The 25,011-nt window shown below is 51.8% G+C and overlaps 5 protein-coding genes across 5 annotated transcripts; 3 read left to right on the plus strand and 2 right to left on the minus strand.

Moving 5' to 3' along the window:
* Positions 1–2,190: 2,190 nt before the first annotated feature.
* On the plus strand, positions 2,191–2,601 carry PtA15_15A19 (uncharacterized protein; the record flags this gene model as incomplete). The annotated part of the gene is made up of 1 exon (XM_053163381.1): positions 2,191–2,601. The coding sequence occupies one exon, from the start codon at positions 2,191–2,193 to the stop codon at positions 2,599–2,601; it is 411 nt and encodes a 136-aa protein (XP_053027185.1).
* A 5,659-nt stretch (positions 2,602–8,260) lies between these two features.
* Positions 8,261–8,838, plus strand: PtA15_15A20 (uncharacterized protein; the record flags this gene model as incomplete). Its single annotated transcript, XM_053163393.1, has 3 exons — positions 8,261–8,554; positions 8,650–8,739; positions 8,821–8,838. The coding sequence occupies 3 exons, from the start codon at positions 8,261–8,263 to the stop codon at positions 8,836–8,838; spliced, it is 402 nt and encodes a 133-aa protein (XP_053027186.1).
* A 4,654-nt stretch (positions 8,839–13,492) lies between these two features.
* PtA15_15A21 (uncharacterized protein) lies at positions 13,493–14,657 on the minus strand (the record flags this gene model as incomplete). The annotated part of the gene is made up of 8 exons (XM_053163404.1): positions 13,493–13,590; positions 13,680–13,833; positions 13,894–13,962; positions 14,019–14,062; positions 14,148–14,158; positions 14,235–14,343; positions 14,410–14,437; positions 14,499–14,657. The coding sequence occupies 8 exons, from the start codon at positions 14,655–14,657 to the stop codon at positions 13,493–13,495; spliced, it is 672 nt and encodes a 223-aa protein (XP_053027187.1).
* Positions 14,658–14,765: 108 nt separating this feature from the next.
* PtA15_15A22 (uncharacterized protein) lies at positions 14,766–20,712 on the plus strand (the record flags this gene model as incomplete). The annotated part of the gene is made up of 19 exons (XM_053163415.1): positions 14,766–14,854; positions 14,920–14,936; positions 15,007–15,257; positions 15,316–15,505; positions 15,585–15,822; positions 15,900–15,984; positions 16,059–16,379; positions 16,444–16,607; positions 16,670–17,031; positions 17,096–17,277; positions 17,340–17,422; positions 18,127–18,459; positions 18,697–19,028; positions 19,110–19,623; positions 19,693–19,818; positions 19,879–20,031; positions 20,092–20,211; positions 20,276–20,411; positions 20,473–20,712. The coding sequence occupies 19 exons, from the start codon at positions 14,766–14,768 to the stop codon at positions 20,710–20,712; spliced, it is 3,936 nt and encodes a 1,311-aa protein (XP_053027188.1).
* A 2,244-nt stretch (positions 20,713–22,956) lies between these two features.
* PtA15_15A23 (uncharacterized protein) lies at positions 22,957–24,520 on the minus strand (the record flags this gene model as incomplete). Its single annotated transcript, XM_053163426.1, has 2 exons — positions 22,957–23,046; positions 24,446–24,520. The coding sequence occupies 2 exons, from the start codon at positions 24,518–24,520 to the stop codon at positions 22,957–22,959; spliced, it is 165 nt and encodes a 54-aa protein (XP_053027189.1).
* Positions 24,521–25,011: the final 491 nt, after the last annotated feature.

Consider the following 25,011-nt stretch of genomic DNA (forward strand, 5'->3'; position numbering starts at 1 on the left):
AAGGCACTCGCAAGGAAGTAAGGGCGATGTTGAAGGGTTGCCGGGAGCATTACAGACAATTGGTCACTCGCATCAAACGTAATCGAGCCCTTATAACCGTGGATCAGGAGGTAAGCCATCAGCATAAATGACTTGTAAAATTATTTTACAAAGTTTTACAAACCTTTATGACTTGTAAAATCATATATGTCAAATTTGCAACTCATAATACTAACAAACAATGGTCATTTTTTCCACAGGAACCCTTCCGAAAGGCATGCATGGACCTCCTGGAGCGTGCCAAACCAGATGGCCAAACCCACGAACAAAAGGTTGACTACATACGGCGTCGTTAGCCCAAGGTCCGCAAATGGCTTGATTGGTGGACGGTATCGGATATCGAGGCGCTCTTGTTCCCTTCTCGAGCTCCGCGACTTGAGGACACACCCGATGGCCTTCCTGATACCACCAATGCCCAGGAAAGCATGCATCGAAGGTACTATCGGCTCAGGTAAGCATGGGTTGTAAAATATGGGTTGCAAATTTTCTAAAATGCTCATCTCACTTACCCCATTTGTTTGAAATCCCAAGCGATGGACGGCAATGCCTTATGGTAGGGATGATTGACTTGTTCACCTTCGTCGACATGCTGGAACGCGACTGGAACGCGGTGATGAAAGGAATCCCAATCAGTTATGGAGCGAACACCGGGAAGAAACTAGGTCAAACCTTGGGCTTGGGCAAGAAGCGCAAGCGTTCCAAGTATGTCAACGATGGAAGACCGCCGGATACCACTGACGACCTGGTCGATGGACATAAGAAAAAGAAATCACAAGGAGGACGGCCTCCAAATTCGAGAAATCACAACAGAAACCTCTGGGCGGCCTATCCCTTGTATCAAGCAAGCGGCGAGTCGAAGAAGATAAACCAATGCTGGCTTGCTGCCGGCTTGGAATCTATGTACGCGCTGTTCAACCCGTTGTGGCTTCGTGGGATCAGCGGAAAGGGGAAGGATATCTTCACCCATTTGGCCCATCACTTCTCATGTCGATCCAGCGGCGAATTAAACGGCGGCACCTCTATCAGAGCAACTATCACGCGTGGCCAAAACCACATGTTTGAGGTTTTGAACGCAAAATATCCAGCAAGCTTCATCCCTGGCGCTTTCTGCTCGGCCAACTACTTTCTCGAGGTCGCCTTGGATCCCAAACTCCACCAGAGCCCAGAATACAAGAAACTCTTCCATCTCCACGAACATCGAACATTTACCTGCGAACTGAAGCCTGATACACTGCAGCTCCATCCAACTCGTGCCGATCGAAGCTTCCACGTTGTCGCCATGAAGCCTCAGATGTTTGACTCCAACAGGATTCCCTACTCTGATGTCGCCCAGCTTGTCGAAAAATGGCAATCAACGGGTTTGATCGGTCATCCTGGTCTTGTGTGCAAGGCCTGCAATGAAGTTGAACCTTCATCTAAACCCAAACATAAGCCAAAGAAGCCGAAGAAAAAAGCCAAAAACGAGAGGGACAATTCCATCGAGATTTGCCACAACCCTGGAGTATCGCAGCAATCGGCTCACTACATCATTGATCGTTCAAAGCTTACCTTTGACAAGAACGGTCCCCCTCTTCACATCAACTTCCACCTTGAGGTCAGCGATGTCGATGATATCCCTCGACAAGACAGTTTCATGGCGACCACCAACTGGCCCTTCAAGCTGAATGTTGGCGGGGCAACATACACCCTCATCTCTCGAGGATATTGGAATGGCAGTCACTACTGGTGTAAGATCCTTCGGAGCGCAAATATCTCGCCAGAAAAGGGGAGTTTAACAGCGGTTTGGATGCATAATGATGTGGAGAATGACGGCTATGCTCAACAAATCAATCAAGTGCCAAGTTCAATCGCCGGCGCAGAACAGTTCACCAGCTGGCTCTTGTATTCGCGTGCGTGGAGGCCTTCCGAGGAAGAATACGTTAACAAATCCATCCAAAGATTGTGGATGACAATCCCGACGCAGTTGGATATGTCCCCTTCAGAGAAATGAAGGCGATTTTGAACATATCTCATTCTTCAACGTTGATTGCACACGAAGGACCAGCGCCAAACAACTCTCAATCTCAAACAGTCCACTCTGAAACACCGGCCGAACATTCTGCTTCACCTGAAGAATCAAAACCAAAAAAGAGGGCCAGAAGGAAAAACAAGATGGCAACAATAAGAGAATCGGAGGAGAGTGATGTCGAATCGGACGTCGCCAAGATTCTAGACCCAGACGAATCGTTCATCGCCAATCAGACCTTCGAAGACGGATCTTTTTCTGTTGCCAAGATTCTAGACCCAGACGAATCGTTCATCGCCAATAAGACCTTCGAAGACGAATCTTTTGCGGCGAATGAATCTTTCATTGCCAATGATTCTTTCATGGCCAATCAGACCGGTGAGACCGTTGAAGACAAGTCTTTTGTTGGCAATGAGACAGTTCAGAACAAAATCAAGCAGCAGTCCTCTCAAACTCGAATTTGGATAAAGCTCAAACCTCCCTGCCCACCAGCGCCGGCGATCCCAGCTACCTCCAAAAGCAAAAGACCTACGAGGCGATCAAACAGGAAAATATAGTTGTGCAATTTTCTTTTTTGGATGGTTTGTGAAAAAACGTTTGCAAAATTGTATTTCTGTTAGCCTTGATGTTATTTTACGGCCTTCATATTACAATCTATGATGAGTTGTAAAATAAAGAGTTGCAAATTTCCACATAACAGGGTTGCAAATGGAAATTTGCAACGCATATGGTTTGCGAAATATGTTTTGCAAAATTGGTCTTCAGACCGCTAATTTACGTTTTTACAACCTTACTTTTGCGCACCTTCACTTTGTAACTCACATTTTACAATGATGAGTTGTAAAATTACATAATTCATGGTATATGTATAACTTTACAACCCATATGACTTGCAAAAAATGAGTTGTAAAATTACATCGACCCCTGAAAAACTCCGATGAATCCCATCGCTCCCCCGCTGTTCTTAGCCTCCCAAAATATTGGATGAACGTCTGGTGCAGATCCTTCGAAATCTCCTCCCATTCGGAGCTGATTTTGACAAGTATGAATTTCTCCACTTTCTCGGGGAGATTCAACAAAACATCCTTTGTTCTTCTCAAGCAAACAGCTTCCATGAGTTGGCTTAAGGTCTTGATTGCCTCTCGAGCACCAACGTTCATTCGAGGGACCAGACAGCTCCTCCATACCCACTCTTCGTCCCATGGATGTATTTTCAACAGCGTAATCAAGCTTTGCAAGTCGGTCAATCGGTTTTGGACAGGTGTCCCTGTCAAGCAAAGAACAAACTGGCACTGAAGATTTTGAATGCTCTAGGTTCGGTGCGTTGCTGCATTCCTTATCAAGCTATCATCGTAAAAATAAATCAGAACCATGTATGCCAATTGTCCACTTGAATCATTTCACTTACTGGGCTTCATCCAATACAATCCTGAACCAGAACAGATCTAGAGCTCCAATGTTGTGCTGGTTGGGGTGTTTCTTGTTACCACTCGTTCCGATCATTTCGTAAGTTGTCAAAATCAGCATTGTCGACTGCAGGTCTTCACTAGTAAGGCTCTTCCGATTGTCTCCATGGAAAACCTCATAAGGGATTGCGTGATCTCTGAAAAGGAGATCAATTTTGTTTTTCCAATTTGAAAGGGTTGCCAGAGGGCAGATGACTAGTGTAGCTGCAGATCGTTTGTTGGGATCAGCTTGTCGGAAATTTCTTGCGTTATCACTTGTCGCCAGGATAAAAGCAAGGGTTGTTAACGTCTTTCCTAATCCCATATTGTCAGCTAGTATCGATCCCTGGGACCTGTTGTGATTTGGTTCCTTTGCGCTAGAATTTGAATCTTTCTCGCAGTAATCGCGAAGCCAGGCATTGTCATGATGGTACCACAAGGCTTCTGGCTTGTTGTTCTCGGAGTCCTCATTCTTGAGGAGGAAGTTTAGGGCGGAAATCTGATGGGGTTTCATACTTGTCTTGCACTTTTGAAGCAATGTCGAGAGCCAAGGTGCTGGTCTGGAGTTTGAGTCCCTAGTGGTTTCAGTGAGGTGGGAAATTGCGAAGAAAACATCTGGGCTGTAGTTCCAGATTGGGCTTAGTTCCACTTTGGCAGCTTCAAAGGCCAATTGGACTTGAGATATGTTTTCCGAGCGGCTGAAGACACATCCCCTCAGCTGAGGCTGTATACAATTCTTGGTCACAAGAAAGGCACGCAACTTCACCAGAGCTACATCATTGGGAGGGATTTCTGGTTGGGTGGGTGGAGTTGAACAGCTGGAAACTGGCCCTAATAATGGACCTAGATATTCACTCTGCTTTCGGCTGAGATCTCCAAAGCAATTATGTGGCGCGCAGTATATGTGAACTAGCTGTCGGCCTCGTTGAAGAAAAGCTACCTGAGGGACATCAGAAGTAAGTGTTACAGTCCTAGTGGAAGGCAAGGTGATGATAAATTGGCCAAGACAGAATGTTGAAGACATTTGTGGAAAGGGATGGGTAATTTGATTTATTCTGTTACACAAATGTGAACTGAGAAAGACAGGGGAGATAGTGTGTTCCTTTTGAAACGTTCCAGAGATGGGCCACTGGGGGTATCACTGAGCATGACAATATCAAAAAATCTGTTTTGACTTTGTTTGGCACTTGTATTTGGGCTCTTGAGCTCTGCAGGTTGGGTTAGGGTGGTCCAAATCGCTACTTGATTACAAGAGCATGCAGGGTCAACTTGAACATATCATGAACATGAAATCATCTCCCCTTTGCCCCTTTGGATATTGAATCTTTATGTAAACTCACAGGCAAGGATATTCATGAAGATTGTTTTTCTATGTTTAACGTGACAATTGAATATCCAATATGTGGGATATGTGGGAGTGACCTCACTTACGACTGCAAAATATAAGGTTTTCCCCTGAAGCATTGGTACGTCACATGAATGAACCTTGCAGTTAAGTAACCGTTATCTAGCCATCCAGTTAGCCTTATAGCTCTTTTTACATTTTGAGTAGTATCTTTTTTAAAATATCACACTTCCTTGCCAGATTTCACATTCACCCTGCCTGTCCTGCACAGTGGAATGGGGCTTGAGGTGGGGCAAAGCATGCTTCTTTGCAAGGGCATTCATTCCACAACACGAAATCTTTCTGGAGTAATGATTCAGTTACACTGATGCGCAACACATATTCAACAGGAATTACTGTTTGAATGGCTTGTACTAATGTCTCATTGCATATCAGTTGTACTACAATTAAGAAAAGCAAATCAAAGAGTTCTACACAACATTGTGTTACCTCCCACATTTCTTCTAGCTGTCTTGAGACTCAATTCAGCCTCATTTCGTTGCCGTACTTATGCATCAATTGTGAATCACTTCTGGATTAATTTCAACTTTCTTGTGACTCACTTCTGACAGAGTTCTTGATCAGATTAGGGATAAGTTACTATTCCCATCCGGCTGACATCCAACCAAAACTCACATAAAATTCAGCGGTGGCACTCCCTGGGGAGTGGGAACATATCTCCCCTGGTGCAAGAATCCACACCTCAAGATTTCAATTATCAAGACCTCAGGATCCTCAGCCTCTCAAGCTCTCAGTTTATTCCTTCCAATCCTTCTCATCCTCTTCCCCAGTTTCATTTCCCCCTCTGGTCCACTCCCTTCAAATTCTTGGTCCCAACACATAATGTGCTGTGGGTTTGTCTCTTGTTTTGTCTGTGGTTTTGATTCTTCTTCTCCCTTTCTTCTCTTTCCATTGGTGGTTGATTGTTTTGTGTATGTGTCTGCCTTATCTCTTTGGTTTCTCCTTTTTTTCTTGTGTTTTTGTTTTCTTTTCTTTTCTCCCTGTTGTCTGTTGTGTTGTGCGTGCACATGGCGCGCAAGGAGATGATGAAATGTATGTGACAAGTCGCCTCCCTGAGTCCAAGTTTGCCAAACCTGGAGGATGGGAGAGGCATAGCATTCTGATCCAAGAAATAAGGCCATCACTTTTTCCAAATCATCATCAAGAGTCCACCCCCCTCCCATCAAGAATCCCTTCCTAGATCCTTTCCCAACAAACCAAACCGCTGCCAAGGATCTGAACCCCGGCGAAACAACTAATTGAAACCACTTCCACAGCTATTAATTCAAATCTGTACAACTCTTTCTGGACCAATCCGTGAGGGCAGTCACCCCAACACCTTTTCCCCTCCCAGAGCTGCCGCTGGCCTAGCAGTGAGCACCAAGCAGAGCTCCATAGCGGGGTGCTAGACAATTATGAAAGGAAGAGAGTCAGAGGCCAAAATGTTTCCTCAGCCAACTCTTGGGCTGTACTTCCAGCTTGAGGGTTGTCTCACCCCTGTCCGCTGTTGCATTTGCGCAGTCCGGCGGGGGATATTCATGGACCCCCCTCTGCTTCCGGGCTGGGGGTCTTCTTCCCAACGCTTTTTGACCCTTCTAGACAGGGATGGGTGTTGGGCCACAGTGCGTCAGCTTGCTGCGCTGTGTGGCTGGTTGTGGGTTGCGGGTATTTTTTTTTGCTTGTAGACTGTTTTTTTGGTGTGTGCATGGTTTTTGTAGGCAAAACCGTGGTTTTTTGGCTTGTTGTATTAAAAAAGGGAAAACCTTTATTCTTTTTTTTGTAATTTTGGCCTTTTGTAAGGGGAAACCCTTGAATTGTTTTTTCTACAAACCTGAGGCTTTAATATACTTGGATGTAAACCTTCAGTTTTGTGTCTGCCACTACAAAAAGTGTGTCTGCCACTACAAAAAGTGCCTCTGCCACTATGAAAAGTGTGTCTGCCACTATGAAAAGTGTGTCTGCCACTATGAAAAGTGTGTCTGCCACTATGAAAAGTGTGTCTGCCACTATGAAAAGTGTGTCCGCCACTATGAAAAGTGCATCCAGCACTCTGGCAAGTGCGTCCGCCATTATTAGATATACCTCTGGCAATACTATAAGCACCTTTTGCACCATGATATTTTATGACGGATGATCCCCTCACAAATATATGGCCCAGAAATGGGCCAAAATAAGTCAAAAACACCAAAAATGTAATTTTTATTTGACGACTCAGTATTTGAGGGGCCCAAAAAACAAACTCAGAGAATATAATCTCTCAGATCTTTATGTGTCTCTCTTTCTATTTGTAATTTACTTATCCCAAGAAATCCAAATAGTGCCCAAACTAATTCTTGTGTCCTGCAGTCTCTATAGTGAAAGCAGCTGCTTTCACTATAGAGACACTTGCTCACAAATGCATCTTAGAGCATCCACATCAGTGGCTAAGTGAGCCCAAGGTAAGGCACTTAGCCACATGTGTCATCCGCATTGGGTTGGGCTTCAACCAGGCTAACTTATCAAAAAGCTAGAATTCTGGCCAACTGGTGCTCAATCTAGCCGTGCCTAGCTTGTTGGCTACAGAGCTTGTTAGAGCTGCAACAAAAGGCAGTGATGATGTGGAAAAGATGGGCTGAGAGGAAAAAGGCTCGGCGGCTGAGACCAAAGGCTGCTAGCTTGTGTGGTGGAAAGAGGCACACACACTACAAGAGACTGGATGTTGGTCTTAGGGAGCAGGAACAGAGAACTGATGAGGTTTATTTCTTCTGTAAAGCAGAGGTTATAAACTATTACAACTGGGGGACAAATTGTGGGCAGAAGGTGAACATGCATATTCATCTGGAGGGAGGAGAAAGGAGTGAAAGAGGAGAGCAATGCAAGGGTGAAGCGCTGCGCTTCGCTACAGAAAGCGCATGGTTTAGCGAAGCGCAGCGGGCCCGCGCTACGGCCCCAGCGTAATTAGCGCAAGTGCAAGCGGCAGTCCGCTGCGCTTGTGCTAAGCTTAGCGATTCCGCGCTTCTCTCCCAGAGCCTTCAGCGCAAGCGCAGCGGATCTGCGCTGCGCTTGCGCTATTCCCCAGTGCAAACAGCGCCAAACCCGCTTGTTTGGGCGCTTGCATGCGCTTTGTAGCGCCATAGGCCGCTGCGAAGCGGCACAAGCGCTGCGCTGCGCAGGAGAGGGCTCAGCACCAAGTGGCTTGCCCACAAGTCCAACCTTGTCACCAGTGCCTTCCGCAGTACTCCCTTGCCCATCAAGATAACTCCGACCGGGCAGATGTGTTGCCCCAGTAGCCACTCTAAATTTCCCTGCGTCAACCACTTACATACATAACCTCGAGTAATATTTCACACCATCACAACTTAGACGCTGCCTCAACTATTTTCAACCCCTGTCCGTTTACGTGCGAGAATGTCTATCTCCGAAGAAGTTCCCTCGACTCCCCCCAACATTTGTGACCCTTCTCCCACGGTATCACAGTCTGCCCACAGGGAATCCAGCCAAATCCGAACCCCTGTTGTAAAGCCTGGCTATGTCCGTACCAATGGTGATTCCCGTCGCACTCTTGTTGCCCATGTCCCACCCAACCAAACCCAAATATCAGCTCAGCGTGACAATCGTATTGAAGTTGAAAGCGACCCAGAAGTGGAAAATGCACCCGAGATCAACAGGAGCAGTGATGAGTTAGTGCGGAAGAAATCAAAAGTCAGTTCTATTTCTCTTTTGGATCCTCAATGCTTTTCATCAATCACATGAATATCAAACTGGTGGGTTGGTTCAATTAACAATCACATCCGCAGGCAATAAATCATATCACTCAATCCTCCGCGCGCACCGGCCAAGAGGTCATCATCGACATTGCGCAGGACTCGGACAATGAAAATCTGAAAGTCAAGTCCAAGAAAAAATCAAAAGACGGGTTTGATCATCCAAGAAGCTATTTTTACTCACCGGGGACTGGTCCGAAACAGGTTAGTGTTCAGCAATAAGTTACGTGGGGAATGATTTGCTGAAACTATGATTCTCAATCTCAGTCCCCCCAATCTGCTGCTTGGGCCTGTCGATGGTGCCCAAGTGAATACTTGGCCCAGAACCGATCCAACTACAACCTCAAGAGTCACCGCGACGGTGCCAACTACAAAGGCTCGGTGCGATTTGCCTGTCCCGGACGGGCCAAGGCCATTGCTTCCGGCGCTAAACTCCCTCCAACTGCGGCTGAGTTGGCTAAAGAAGCAGCAAAGGCTAGTCCAGCAACCACGGGGACTTTATCCGAATATTTATCAAAAGGTTGCTTTGATAACAAGACTCTGAACAAGCTCATTGTGATCTGGATTGTCCGCCATTCCCTTCCTTGGTTGAGAATCGAAGACCACCTTATCCGAGTAGCCTTTGATTACGCGGTCCATAGCTCTCAAATCCGATCTCGAATCTGGGCTGCGATGCAAGCACACAAGCTATATGTTGAGCAACGCTTGCAGGTTGTCAAAGCTATCAAGGTTTGCATTTTTTTTTGTTTTTTTACTCACTACATCAACATCTATAGCTGACTTCCAGTTGTTGCTATAGGATTCAGACTCAAAAGTCAGCATGGTATCGGACGTTTGGACAACCAAGGGTAGCCACAAGGCTTTTGTAGGTATTTCGTGCTGCTATATCAACAAAGACTGGGCCTTTGTGTCGCAGCATCTTGCCATCAAGTACGTTTCTTGGCACCATAACGGGATTTACCTGGCGGCTCCTTTCGCGAACTGTTTGATAAAACACGGGTTACACAAACAGATAAGTACTTTTAATTTCCTCTTACCCTCGGAGTGAATCTACCAGTTTATTGTCTTTTTGTCATTACGTTCTTGCGCAGACGACCGACTCCGGTAGCAACAACTTTACGATGGCCAGAGAAGTTGCAACAATCTTCTCCAACGTCGATTCCACCCAATGGGATGTTGAAGCTAATCACCACCGCTGTACATGCCACGTGATCGCTCTCATCCTCGGTGCCGGATTGAAGGCCCTCCGGCTTTCTAAACTAATGCTTCGACCCGCAAAAGCCGACCAAGCTTTCCCATCCCTTTCAACAGTAGTTGAGGTGGAAGAAGATACTGAGGAAGTTGTCGAAATCGTCAAACAGTCTGATGAAGATGAAATTGACCCAGATGATGCCACACCTGGTATACCTGAAGCTGACGATGCCGAAGAGGAGGAAAGTGGCTTTGGTATTGGATTTACTCTGAAGAAGGTTTGTTTCTCTCTTGACCAAGCCCCACACAAAGTCCCCACATCCTAACTTGCTGGCTTTTACACACAGATCGACTACATTTGTCGGAGAATTGCATCTTCGCCGCAAAAGCAGTCTGAGTGGAAGTCGTGGGCAGCCAAGCTGGGCTATAAGGGTCGCGGCGTGATTGGTGGCTACGGAATCCGATGGAACATTGCTTATGAGAGCCGTCAAAGGGCTTATGAGGGTAGAAAAGTAGGCTTGCAAGTAAACTGCAATTGAATTTTTGCCTCAACTAACCAAAATCAACTCATTTACTAGGTCATCAAACAACTTCTCGAGAATGAAACAGAAAAGTACACAGGTAAATCAGCAAACAAGCATTTCTTCAAGCAGTACGAGCTGAGCAACCAGGAATGGAGCGACGTGAAAAGCTTGAATATTGTTCTGAAGGTCAGCTGCTTCATTGATTATTCATGTCATATTTGTTTTATTAACTGATTGCTATTCGATACTCAATACTAATAGGACTTCTTGGAAATGACCAAGAGGATGGAAGGTGATTGGCCGCTTTTACCAATGGTTCTTTATGAATATGCGCGGCTACTCGATACTCTTGAGAAGAGGAAGGCCGCTGCCTACTCGTCCCCTCTGGCGCCAATGTTCGACCCAATGATGAAGCTAACAAAGAAGTATATGAAGCTGGCGCTTGAGTGCAACACGGTGGTGCTGGCCACCTTCCTTCACCCGGCGTGGAGGATGATGCTTTTCCAAAAACAATTTGAAGCCCATGTTGATTGCATCACCAACCTTGTCCAGGAAGCATTTGACACTCGGCACGATGAGATCCAAGCCTCCCAACCATCGCCAACACCCCCCAAAGATTCCCAATCTGACGCAAACAACAACGGAAACAACTCGGACTCAGACTCTGATGGTAAAGAATTTGATTTCTACCCTTCATCCGGCGATACTCCTGAGGTCAATACGGAAATAGAACGCTACAACAAGGGGGATTTCCCCATGGATAAGAAAGGCAAAATTTTGGATTGGTGGAAGGTATGCAATTCTATTTTTCATTCATTACGCGTTCACATACATCCAGGTCCTGATGCTTGCGAATCTTCTTAGCTACACTGCAAAGACTTTCCAGTCTTGGCATCATTAGCAAGGGATTACCTTGCTTGTTTGGCCAGCTCAGCCACAGTCGAAAGGACGTTCTCGGCTGCAGCTGATGTTTGCGCATCCGGGAGGACAGGTCTCGCCACCCAAACGATCGAGAGATGTATCAGTAGTCATATGTGGCTCCGAAATGGTGTCAAGATGGGAGGCGAGTTTGAAGATTGTCAGAAAGTTATCGATGCATCTATGAAGAACCCAAAGTTCTCAAAGGCGAGAAAGTAGAATACAACCCAAGTTTCCTTTTTCTTTTCGCTTAGAATACAACCCAAGTTTCCTTTTTCTTTTTGCTTAGAATACAACCCAAGTTTCCTTTTTCTTTTCGCTTCTCATCACATCAATTTGGGATGACCCAAAGTTGTTATTCCCTCTCTTCCCACCCATCATTCTTCCCGCTGATAAGCGGAATAATAGCGGACATGAGCAATAATTAAGCGGAAATCCGCGCTTTTTCATGCGCTTTAAAGTGCAAACACGCTGCACTACCGCTGCAACTTAGCAATTCTGCGCTATGTTGGCGCTGAAAATCACACAGATCATGGGACCAAACTGTTAAGCGCAAGCGCAAGCGGCCAAGCGCTTCAAATTAGTGCAGTGCAGCAAGGGCAAATTGCGCTGCGCTAAACGCTGCGCTGCACTTTTTGCAGCGCAGCGCTTTCACCCTTGAGCAATGGAAACATGCGCAGTTGCAGTTTCAACAGAGCTCCCCACCGTAGGACCACATACTCCACAACCACACCAATTTCCCACTCAACCACTCCACAAAACAATCCAATGATTGACTTCAGCAAAACTGAAAAAGCAAACCTCCATGGATCATGATGGAATTTAGAGAGAGGATTGCAGTCAGAAACCCGGATCACTTGGCTCACGCTCAATCTCTCATCTGTAATATAATCAATGCAACCAGACCTCCAAGGCCATGACCGGCTTTCAAGAACAATGCATATTATCTTTTGCGTTGGGTGCTTGTCTTGGCAACCATTACTCAGAGGCCAAGGGCTCAAGGAAGATTGATTCCTGTTTATGGTCCAGGATAGAATCCTCTGACTTCCTCAATGGGAATCCGCTTGGAAGCTTTCCCCATGGTCCTTCAGATCAGCCAAGATCTAGGGTGAGTTCTTGGGCTGGGGAGGCAAATAGCCACTTGCAATGGACAGACAGTGGTGGCACTCAGCATACTTGATGGATGGGTGGATTAAGCCTTGGGAGATGGGCTCTGTGGGTGGTGAGAAAGACAAAGAAGTCCGTTTGGCACTCCACATGTAGCCTTTCCCAACAAACAAAACTCTTACTCTCACTTGATAGATCCACATTCTTCTTCTTGTTTGCCCGCACTCATTCATGAGTCTTTCTTCTTCCCTACTGACAACCCCTGTTCTTTTTTTCATTTTGTGAACTCGATCAATATCCATTTTCATTCTTTAAACCCAACATGTCTTCCTGCTTGCTTTGTGTTCCACTTCCACTTGATCTTGCTCATGTGCATTTTTCAATCAGATGCAAAGAAAAAAGGGTTTTTTTGTTATTGCAGAAGAGAGATTGGCAGTCTCTTGGTGGCATGCTGGCAACAACTGGTGTGTTTGATGCCACTGAGGGCAAGCTATGTACCTTTGACTTAGCTGACTAGTAGCTCCAGCTGATTTGGTTGCTGGGGTCTGGCTAGCAGTGTGCTACCTGGGTTTTGGATGGCCAAGTTAGCTTAGGCAAACCCACCCATGTGGATGCTCTTAGCATGCACTTTTTCATGCCACGTGTGCATAGCAATAGCACCAATCCCACAGAATTGCACCAACACCAACACTGAAACATATGGTAAATATTTTTCAATGAAGATGCACACCAATACATCCAATTTTTGGTTTGTAGCCACTGGATAATGACTAGAAACAAAAAAAAATGGAAATGTAGGTATGCATCTTCAATGAAAACCAGTTACGGTATACACTCCATGTATTGTATTTGTTTCAGCATTGCAGTAACACTATGCAAAGAGTGAGCAGAATTCCACTATGTCATTGCTAAGGCTAGCATAACTGGCCCACCGTTCCGCACGCTGGGCAAGACAAGCCAGCCACTTGCAGCATGTATATATATATATATGTATCAGGGACCAGAAGAAAAGCCACAACTAGACAGGGAGAAGAGACATGCGAACAGGGCGACCTTTGAGACAACGATAAACGACGACGAGGAGTACATTCTTCGACCACACTTACACATGGTTTTTTTTTTTCTAGAGACAGGGGTTAGTAGTAGCTAGTTTGGGCCTCGCCTGGTTCGTCATCCGTCGAGGGCTCGAGAGTCGCCCATGGATTGACATGTTCGACGGGTGCAGCATAGCCGCCTGAGCAAACACCACGGGCGGGGGTTTTTTGTTCTCAGTGGGTGTGTTTGTGGAGAGAGAGAATGGAGGGGGGGGGGGAGACGGCTTGCCTGGGATCTGGTCGCCCTGGTAGGTGGACAGCGAGTCGGGCAGGCCGTCCTGGTCGATGACTTCGAGCAGCCATCGCTGGTGGGCCGGGTGGGCGCCCTTGACGGTCTCGAGCTTCTTGAGGAGGACTTCTGCGCCGGGATGGCTCGATGCGCCCTACCGAAAAAGCGCAGCCAGTCAGATGGTACATGGTCCGGGGACGGCCAGACTGCCCACCTTGATGTCGAGGACCCGGTTGATGTCGTCGTTGGATGCGATGAGGTTGCTCGTTCTGTACAGCCACTTCTGCGGGGCGATTCAGCTTGATGGAGCACGAGATGGAGGCTGGGGCCCGGACTGACTTGGTTGTGGGCATCCTTGCCGACCTTCTGGTGCCATTGGCAGACTGGAGGGATGCAGCCCAGCGTGAGTGAGTGTGTGTGTGTGTGTGTGTGTGTGTGTGTGTTTACTGGTGGGTGTGGTGGACTGACCATGGATATCGCTGGATGGGCGCAGGGTGGGCGGGATAAGGAAGTCAGCCGCGGAGAGGGAGAGAGCAGGGTGAGAGTGTGGCGCACCCGAAGCGCTTGAAGTTGCCGTGCTCGTAGTCGAGGCAGAGGGCGGTGAGCTTGTTGAGCAGGTATCCGTTCTCGTGTTTCCAGAGCTGGGCGGCGGCCTCGGGCCCGACTGGGAAGGGATCGGAGGGGGTCAGGCGTGGGCTGTGTGTGTGGGGGGTGTGGTGGTGGTGCTTACGCTTCTGGTCGACGACGACGAGCCTGGTCTGTGGGGAGTTGAGCAGGTCAGCAGCAGTCAACGGGGGTGGGAGCTGGCCAAGGACTGACTGGCTCGAAGCTGGCTGCGAGTGGCTGGAGGACCTTGTTGGAGTGGACGGACTTGATGAAGAACCAGCCTGGGCAGGAGAGGGGACCCGGACAGTCAGCCGGAGCAGGGGAAGATTCCGGAGGGAGTACATGGCGCCCACCGGTGGGGAAGTCGGCCATGGCGGAGTGTGGTTGCTGGGCGGATCCTGGCCGCGGCTGCTTCCGGGGACACCCTGCCACCAACCACACCCTCACCCAACACACACAACCACACCCACCACACACACAATGACCAGAATCGCAGTGCTCACCTCAGGCGGAGACAGTGCCGGGATGAACGCCGCCGTCCGGAGCGTCGTCCGCACCGCAATCTCAAAGTGCGTCTCACAACAACACACTCACACACTCCCTGTTTGCTGATCCACCCGCCGTCTATCCACAGCTCCTGCGAGGTCTACGGTAACCACCCCCTGCGCTCAGGCCTGACCGACCGAACGGATGCTGACGGCTTGTGTGTTTGTGTTGACAGTCGTCCGGGAAGGCTACGAAGGCCTCGTGCGCGGGAACGAGGCGCATGCCCCCAAGCCAGACACCCTGGCCGTCCCGACCAGCGCCCGCCGGCCCGGGATGCCCAAGACCTCCGACCGGCCCCTGTCCACCAACTTCATCTCGACCTACTTCGGCGCAGACGCCCTCAAGGACGGCGAGGCCGACAGCGAGCTACGCGGGCAGCACATCGTCCGGGTCGGCTGGGACGACGTCGGCCCGTTCCTCAGCGAGGTCCGTCTCCACCACCCCCATCCCTCATCGCTCGCTCATCTCTCTCCCCTCTTGACAGGGCGGCACCCTCATCGGCACCCAGAGGTCCCAGAGCTTTCGCCTGCTCGAAGGCCGCCGAAAGGCCGCACTCAACTTGATAACCCATGGCATCAACGCCCTCGTCGTCTGTGGCGGAGACGGCTCCCTGACGGGTGCGGACAAGCTGCGCGCCGAATGGCCCGAGCATGTGAACGCCCTACTCGCCTCCAGTCAGTCCCCCTTTTTTTTTCTAAACACACACACACACACACACACAGTGATCTATATTTTGGTTGGACAACGATCCAGATGAGATCAGCGCCGAACAAGCCAACACCTACAGCCATCTGATCATCGTCGGGCTTGTCGGCTCGATCGACAACGACATGGCCCTGACCGACGTGACCATCGGCGCACCAACGGCCCTCCACCGGATCTGCGAGTCCATCGACAACATCTCCTCCACCGCCTCCTCCCACTCCCGCGCCTTCGTCGTCGAGGTGATGGGCAGAAACTGCGGCTGGCTGGCCTTGATGGCGGGGATGAGGTACGCCGCTAGAGAGTTCACTTGCACCGCGAACGGCTGCTCAGCTCTCTCTCTCTCTCTCTCTCTGTACCCAACAGCTCGGGCGCAGACTATGTGTTCATTCCTGAGAAGCCGCCGGCATACGATGATTGGGAGCACGAGCTCTGCGAAGCGCTGCGGAGAGTGAGTATCATCTCTCAGTCGACAGACGGCGGCAAGACATGCCATCTCATACTCTTTTTTTTTTTTTTTGGCAGCACCGGGAGATGGGCAAGCGGAAGAGCATCGTGATCGTAGCCGAGGGCGCGATCGACAAGAACCTGCAGCCGATCAAGGCGGACTACATCGCGACGATCCTCACCGAGCGGCTCAAGCTGGACACCCGGGTCACCACCCTCGGCCACACCCAGCGGGGCGGGAAGCCCTGTGCGTACGACCGCATCCTCGCCACCCTCCAGGGGATCGAGGCCGTCAAGGCCGTGCTCGAATTGGCCCAGACCCCCGGCGGCGAAAGCCCGCTGATCGGGCTCAGAGAGAACCAGATCATCCGCGTCCCGCTCATGAAAGCCGTCCAGACGGTGCGTGCCCTCTCCCTCTTACTCACTCACAATCTCTGCTTGCTGATCAAGTCGCCGCGCCCAGACCCAAGACCTCGCCAAGGCGATCGCTAACAAGGACTTCAAGCATGCGATGAGCCTCCGAGACACGGTCTACCAGACCAGCTTCGATGCGTTTGCGGCGACGACCCGGCTGGACGAGCGGATCAAGCTACCGGCGAGCCAGCGGATGCGGATCGGGATCATCCAGTTGAGTCTTCTTGGTTCTTCTAGCAAGCACGCCAGCCAAGAGTACTGAACGTTGTGTACAGCATCGGAGCGCCGGCGGGGGGGATGAACGCGGCGACGCGGACGGCGGTGCGATACTGCCACACGCGGGGCCACACGCCGCTGGCGATCTTCAACAGCTGGACGGGGCTGATGGACGGCCATGTCGAGGAGCTGGGCTGGCTGCGGGTGGACCAGTGGACGACCCGGGGCGGGTCGGAGCTCGGGACGAATCGGACGCTGCCCTCGGCCGAGAACATCGAGGAGATCGTCGGGCGGCTGAAGATGTTCAGGATCGACGGGCTGCTGCTCATCGGGGGGTTCGAGGTGCTGAAGAGTCTCAAGTTCCTGGACGAGGTCAAGAGCCAGCACGCCGCGCTCGACATCCCCATGGTCCACCTCCCTGGTCAGTCCGCCCGATCACATCGCCAGTGTGTGTGCTTGCTGATCGGGGTTGGTTTTGCATTTAGCTACGATCAGTAACAATGTCCCGCTGACGGAGTGGAGTCTGGGCAGCGACACGAGCATCAACGTGTTGGTCGAGGCATGCGATGCTATCCGCCAGAGCGCCTCGGCCAGCCGGAGTCGGGTGTTTGTGGTTGAGACGCAGGGGGGGGAATGCGGCTACATAGCGATGCTGGGGGCCTTGGCAGTAAGTGTGTGTGATGTTTTGCAAAGGGGAGTGACGACAGATTGATGGATGGGTGACTGTAGACGGGGGCCGCGGTCGTGCACACGCCCGAGCACCCGGTCGGCCTGGAGCAGATCACGAAGGATGTGCAGTTCCTGAAGCGGCGGTTCGAGGCGGACCGGAAGGGGCGCTCGCTGGGCCGGCTGCTGATCCGGTCGGACAAGGCGTCGAAGACGTACACGAACGAGTTTGTGATGCGGATCCTGAACGAGGAGGGCCGGGGGCTGTTTGATGCGCGCCAGGTCAGTCTGGGGCACACGCTGCAGGGCGCGATCCCCTCGCCGCGCGACCGGACCCGGGCCGTGGGGCTGTCGATCCAGTGCGTGGGCTTCCTGGAGCGCCACTCGAAGAAGAAGACGCCGGCGGAGGGCTGCGCGTCTGAGCAGCCGCCGGCGGTCATGCGGAACACCTCCGTGCCCACCCTCGACCCCCGCGGCACGGGCGACGAGCAGATGTGGGGCACCATCGTCATCACCGGCAGCCTGGTCCGGATCGCCAACCTCGACGAGATCGTCGCCAACGCCGACTTCGCCAACCGCCGGGGCCGCAACGCGTGGTGGCTCGAGCTCAAGAACGTGGTCGAGATGATGGCGGGCAAGAAGCAGGACGAGCTGGGTGCTTGAGACTAGCTGTTGTTGTTGTTGTTGGTTGTTGTTGTTGTGTTGCTTGAGTGTATATAGTGTAGTAATCCAACCCCCTGGTTTTTTGAGTTGGGCCTCCTCCCATTAATGAAGCGGGCTGAGCCGCGGGAGAAACCCCACCAGCAACCACAAGAAGAAGAATGGCCACCAGCACGCCGCCGGCCAGCAGAGCCAGCCTCAAACAGCTGCTCATCAACAAACTCAACCCACACTCCTCCACCCTCAACATCACCCACTCCCCCGCAACCACCAGACACTCCCCCGCCGAAGCCGACCAGCAGCCAGCATGGGCCATCACAGACAGACTCCGGCTGTGGCGAGACGACGCCCGCGCACAGCATCTCTACCAGACGGCCGCCTTCTGGGGATCCAAGGTATACAACCTCACCGCAAACCCAAACGACGCATTCTGGCTCGCACAGGTCTTCTTCCTCACCGGCCAGTTCCACCGCGCAGAGATGGTCCTCACCTCCGCAAAACGCATCAACCCAGACACCCTCCAGCCAGCCTCCCCGGCGATCGGCGATGAGCAGCAACCAGGGCAAGAAGGAGACGACGAGCACGAAGGAGAAGAAGAAGAAGAAGAAGAAGACCACGAACACGAACAGTTCAGCTTCTGGGACCAGCTCCTGCCCGACGACGACGACTCCCAGCACACCCCCGACGGCCACCACCACCAGCAGCAGCAGCAGCAGCACACCATCCTCGTCCGCATGACCGACTACTCGACCGCCTGCAGATACCTGGCCGCCCAGTGCATGATCAGACAGGGCAAGTGGGACGCCGCGCTCGACATGGTCGGCGACGAGAACCCGTTCCGCCAGCCCCCGCAGGCCGACGAGCTCTCCACCGAGCCCTCCAAGCCCTCGCTCGACTTCCCCGGCCAGGCCGCCTCCGACGGCGGGATCAAGTTCGAGGCCTCCATGTGCTACCTCCGCGGCCTCATCCATCTCCACCACAAGGCCCTCGACCGCGCCAAGCACGCCTTCCTCGAGTCCCTCGCCCTCGACGTCAAGTGCTACGAATCCTTCGAGGCCCTCGTCGGCGGGAACATGCTCGAGCCCGACGAAGGTAAACCTGTCTCCACACTTATACACACACCCACCCACACACACACACACACACACACAAAACACTGACTGGGGTGGACAGAGTGGGAGTTCATCCAGACGCTCGAGTACCAGGCCCAGACCCCCGACGACGCCCTCTTCATCAAGGCCCTCTACACCGTCAGACTCAAGAAGTTCGCCCACAAACACGAGCTCTTCGCGGCCCTCAAGCTGCTCAAGAACCAGTACGGGCTCAGCGACGACCCGGATGCGGCCTACGGGCTGGCCGACTGGCTCTACACGAACTACCGGTTCATCGACTGCTACCGGATCACCTCGCGGTACTCCTCTCCCCCTCTTTCAAACCTCCATCCCCCCCCACCCCCCGCTGACCGCCACGAGTGTGTGTGCAGGATCCTCAAGCTCCATTACCACCATCTGCCCACCCTCCCCCTCCACCTCACCTCGATGACCATGGTCCCAAAGCTCCTCCCCGCCCTCTTCCTCCTCGCCCACGAGCTCATCGACCGCGAGCCCGCATCCCCCGTCAGCTGGTACGCCGCCGGGCTGTGGTACTTCAGCCAGAAACGCTGGGAAGAGTCGCGCCGCTTCTTCTCGTACGTCTTCTTCCCGCTTCCCCAAAATACGACTGTTGGAGCTGAGGGGCCTGTTTTGAGGGGGCATAGGAAGGCGGCGCTGTTGGACGCTAGGTTCCCCGAGGCGTGGTTCGCGTTCGGCCATGCGCTGGCCTACGAGGGCGAGCACGACCAAGCGATCACGGCCTACTCGACCGCCGCACACAACTTCCAAGGGTCCGTCTGTCCGTCTGCTCTCCTGCTCGCCACCGCCAGCTGACGGCGCAGGGGAAGCAGCTCGCACCTGCCGCTGCTGTTCATCGGCATGCAGCACATCCAGCTGGCCAACCCCTCGCTCGCGAACGACTACCTCTCCGCCGCCGCCGAGATCTCGCCCGCGGATCCGTTGGTCATCCACGAGCGCGGCGTGGTCGCGTACTACCAGGAACAGTTGCGTGCTCCCCTCCCGCTCTTTCCGTGTGTGTGTGTGTGCTGATGGGGCTGGGACAGATGGCAGTGCGCGGTGGACCTGTTCACGCACACGCTCGACCTCGTCCAGAAGGCGCAGACAGACCCGCTCATCTGGGCCTCCACGTACCTCAACCTGGCCCACTGCTTCCGCCGCCTCAAGTCCGTCCCCCTCCCTCCCTCATGAGCCACCCCCACGCGCTGATCTTCCTCGGACGCGATGCAGACGGTTCGAGGCGTCCTTCGACGCGGCCACCAAGGCCAAAGCCCTGCTCCCGCGCTCCGCCGCCGTGCTTTCTGCGCTCGGGATGGCCTGCATGGGCGTCGGCCGGCCGGGCGACGCGATCAAGCATTTCCACGAGGTCCGTCTCTTTCTTTCCCCTTTGTTGCCGACCCGAGCTGACGGACGGGGGAGGCCCGCAGTCGCTCGCCGTCGTCCCCGCGGACCCGATGACGACGAGCCTTCTCCACCTGGCCCTCGACCTCCAAACCGTCCCCGCCCCCTCCGAGGAGGAGGGAGGGGGGGAGGGGCCCGTCGGCCCCCGCGCCCTCCGCCAGACGTGGGACGACGACTTCCGCCTCTTCGACCTCCGCTTGGACGCCCAGTACGGCCCCGCCGTCTCCGCCGAGCGCGTCTTGCATCTGCGGCCGCGCGCCGAGTGACCCCCCTCTCTTTCGCCGCAGGCTTGCCTCTCCGCAGATCCTCGCCCCTCCTTGTCTCTTCCACGTGTAGTCCGGAGCCCTTTGTGTGCACTCCGCGCCGGCCCTCTCCCCGCCGTCTGTCGCTGTACACACGTCAACGGGGGGCCCTGGCGTGGCGTCATAGCCATCGCCCCACGGCCTCTGCGCCCGCCTTGCAACGCAGACACTCTCCTGGCCCGCCAGCCCTGCCGTGGACCGTGCAGCCACCGCCGTTTTGGTCGCGGTATTCTTTCCCGTGGGTCCTAGTGAGAGACCTCTCTGCAGGGACGCGCCGTGGCCCGCGGCGGGCCCCCAGGCCCGGCGCCCCGCCACTGTTGCAGGGGCCGCGCCCCGCCGACAGACGACCACTGGGGCGGCCCGCGCGCAGGAGGAGCTTGCGCCCCCAGGAAACACACGACAGTCGTCGGAAGATCGTCCCCGAGATTGCTGTTGGCTGCACTGAGGGACAGCTGCAGCCGCGCAACTGCACAAAACTTCTCCGATTCCGGAATCAGAGCCAGTTGCGAGGACAGATCCGCAGCAGTCAATCATCCACCAGAGCCGCCACCGCGAGGAAAAGGTAAACGGAACCAGCGGCTCGGCCAGCGGGTCCACCTTGTCTACACCGGGATGATGAGCTCCTGCACGGCGGGAAGGATGCCACTATCGAGCAGTCCGTGCCAGCTAGCCGAGGATGGCTGCTCCAGGCGGCCAGCAGCCATGTGTATCGGCTGGCCGGACGCCGGACGGCGGGGTCGCGCGCCGGGCCCGGGGAGGATATCGCTGCTTGGAGTCCACTGGGCGCGCCCGGCCCGGGGGCGGCGTTGCTCCTCACAATCCACCAGCTAGTCTGCATCAGGCGGATCCAAACATTCTCCTTGTGACTGGAAATGCTCGGTGTGGGCGTGGGCATCGGCGGCTCCCGGAAGCCTCGCTCTCCGCCGCCCATTGGCGGCGCCTCTCTTCCAGCCAACACGCGCCCTCTTCGTGCACACATCTCTCCCCGCGGGAGGGGCAGCCACAGAACGCGCTGTGCACAGAACGTGCATGCGCGTTTGGAAGGCCTTTCGAATACCCTGTTGGACTTCCCCGCACATCTGACGGTCTGGCATGGATGCCAGCCTCATTGGCCGCCAACAATCACTGCTGCTGAGGTCTTGCCCGGACCAGGAGCAATAGAAGGGAGCCCCCTGGCGGGCGTACAAAACTGTTCTCTCCACTGTCATCATTACAATGGTTCTGCAGGTGCTAGATTTTGAGCTGGAAGCACCCATATTTTTTGGGTGCCTGGGAGGCATGATAGGCAAGCTCACAGGGAGACCCTCATCTGCAAGCTTGGAACAGAAAGTCTATATTAACATAAGTGGGTAGTGTCTTGATTGGAGAATCTGCAGGGGAAGATTACGGCAAGGTAGCACCAAGAGAAAATGCAGCTTCACTAGATTGATGCCAGGTGAAAATACATTTGGTCAAGTTCATACCACTAGGTACCCATCATCCAACCTATTCTGATTGATTGCAGCCCCCTGCAGAGGACAAAGGGGCCATTTCAGCACAACAGGACCACAGACAGAGCTGCCACTATTGTTGCTCAATTAACCACTTTTTTTTTCTGGTGCATAGGCTAGTAGTAGCTGGGGAAGGAATATTACCACAGGGTATGCAGGTGCATTTGCATCAGCAAATCTGCATTGGCCTCTATTCAAGAGCCATTTTTTTTTTTCAACTCATGAGCTCCTTGGCCTGCTACTTGATTGATCCCTGAACTCACCACCTGAAACTGACATGTACACACATAATTTGATTTTTCTACAACAATTTGACATGTAACAAGTAATATTATTATCCTCTCTTTTTTCCAGAAGGGTGAAATGTAGTGATACAACAATTTTCATGTACAGTTTCAGAAGATTCTACAAGTATGTAGTCAAACAGGATCTACGTCTGAGGAAAAAAAAATGATGGATTGAAAAAGAGACCAGTGACCTAAAAATACATGATAGCAAGGTCTGGGGCTGATCTAGACATTCAAAGGGGTTCGACATTTAGTACTTTGGAGTAATTTTTGACTCTTGGGGCTACTGATTGAGACTTGAGGATAAAGCTGCAGAAAAGGTTTAAAGAATACAAATACTTTTTAGGGATCTACCAGAGTTAAAAATGATAGCTAAAAATATCCAGCTGTGTATTTATTACTTACTGGATTAACTAAACCAAATATGCCTTTCAGACAGCATACTGCATCTCGGACATAGCTACAACCACCGGTACCACCACCGCAGGTAAACTTGCCATTTTGTCCTGGGACGAGTTGCCCTAGAGACACTTTGAATGGGATTGAACAGAAAAGGAGAATGTCAGGCTATTTCAATTACTAGCACAAGTGCATTCCATAAAACTCTTTTGAAATGGAGACATATGAGGATGAGAGTCTGAGGGCCCAATTATAAACACTTATTGGAATTTTATTGAAAAAAAATCCAAATTCATTCAAATATTTTTTTGTCTTATTTTTTTTTATGTACAGATTCCAAAATAGCCCAAATGACCTTGAGGAGGTCATTTGGGATCAAAAAATTTCAAATTTTTGTTATTGAAACGACTTACAGGCATACAGTACATGTATGCAAGACTGTACCGCACTAATCGAACGGTAGAACTTTAGTTGTACCATTGGTGAGCCATGCACAGCCGCAGGCAGTTGAGATTCGGCAACAGCCCCGCTGCCGGATGCATTTCCAACCAGGAGCCATCCCGCCATACCTACCCGATCCAATCTCAGGGATCCCAAAAATAACACGACGGCAATGAACGCTTCAAACGGCCCACCCTTCGGCCACCAACCAGCTTCCCCAGGGTTACTACCCGCCGACAAACCTTGGGGGTCTCAATCAACTCATAACCAGCCTCGCGACCAACTTGGCCGCGAGCCTCCCTAACCCGCAGGCCCCACTTCCTGCCCTAGCAACACCAGCAGCACCTCCAGCAACTGTGCCAGCTGCGCTTGGCGCCGGACTCAAGAAGGCGGGCGCGTGAAGGCGGTCCGGCCTGCGCGTACATAGATTTGTTCTGGGATTTGCTGGAGTCTCTGCCATTGCCACATGGCAGGTATCCGGTTGTCATTCCAAGGCTCCCAGCGATTGGGCCTCTTGAAGGCGGTCCGGCCAGCGTGTACGTAGATTTCTTCTGGGATTTGCTGGAGTCTCTGCCATTGCCACATGGCATACATATGAATAGGAGTGGTGTCGAGGGGAGGAGGGATCATTTGCAGCAATTTGGTCGGGTGAGGCCGTGCCGTTGTGGTTATGGCACTGGTTGGGCGGGGGGGGCGGGGGGGCGGAACAGGCGGTGTGAGCCAGGAATTTGGAATTCCTGCTGTGTGGCCGCAGGTTTATAATTGTACATAATTATTGAGGCTTTATTGAAACATTTTTGGGCCTGTATTTGCCACAAAAAGTTAAGAGTTTTTTTTTTGAATCAAGTTTGGAATAATTTACAATAAAACTTCGATAACTGTTTATAATTGGGCCCTGAGTACAAGTAGTGTTTGATGAACGTACTGTTAATATCATTATCCATGCACCATGCCTCAGCCTCAGTTTGTCCACTTCCCGGTTTCCCTTTATCATCTGGGCATTTCATAGGCTTGCATACGTCCACATTCCGCTTCGGCAGAGGCTTTCGCTTCGGCTGCTGCGGTTCCGGCTTTACCGACAGAGGCTTCGGTGCCTTGGACTGCGGCCCGCAAAGTCAGTTGGTTGACCAAGCTGAAGAAAAGTGAACTTTGCATGACTAACACTGGCCTGAGTAGCGCTTTTGCATTTATCCACCAAATTTTTTTTATCTGTGGGGGTCAGCTTATAGTTACTCTTCAGAAAAGGATTGGAATAATTTACAGAATCTTTAGTGATATATTGCAGTTGAAAATGATATTAAAATATCAAGCTGTTTATCGCCTACAATATTATCTGTCATAAGCAGGTCATGCGGGCAGCATTGTACAGCAGGCCCAGTCTTGCAACCGGGACCACAGTTAAACCTGTTAGGTTGGCCTGCCTCCTGGGACGCTAGAAAAACTTGGGACATAATTTATAGGGAAGAAAGTTTGTCTAAATATGTCAATGATTGGGCCCGGGCGAGTAGATTTCATGAAAGTACTTCTAAATAGAATTTGAATCTATCAAATTTTGCTTGAGGAACTTATCTGTGTCGCCATTCTGGCACCATACGTCAGTCGAAGCTCCAGGCCATGGTTGATTCTTTATTTCCGGACAATTCACA

Source organism: Puccinia triticina, chromosome 15A (genome assembly GCF_026914185.1).
Source record: "Puccinia triticina chromosome 15A, complete sequence".
Classification (NCBI taxonomy): Eukaryota; Fungi; Basidiomycota; class Pucciniomycetes; order Pucciniales; family Pucciniaceae; genus Puccinia; species Puccinia triticina.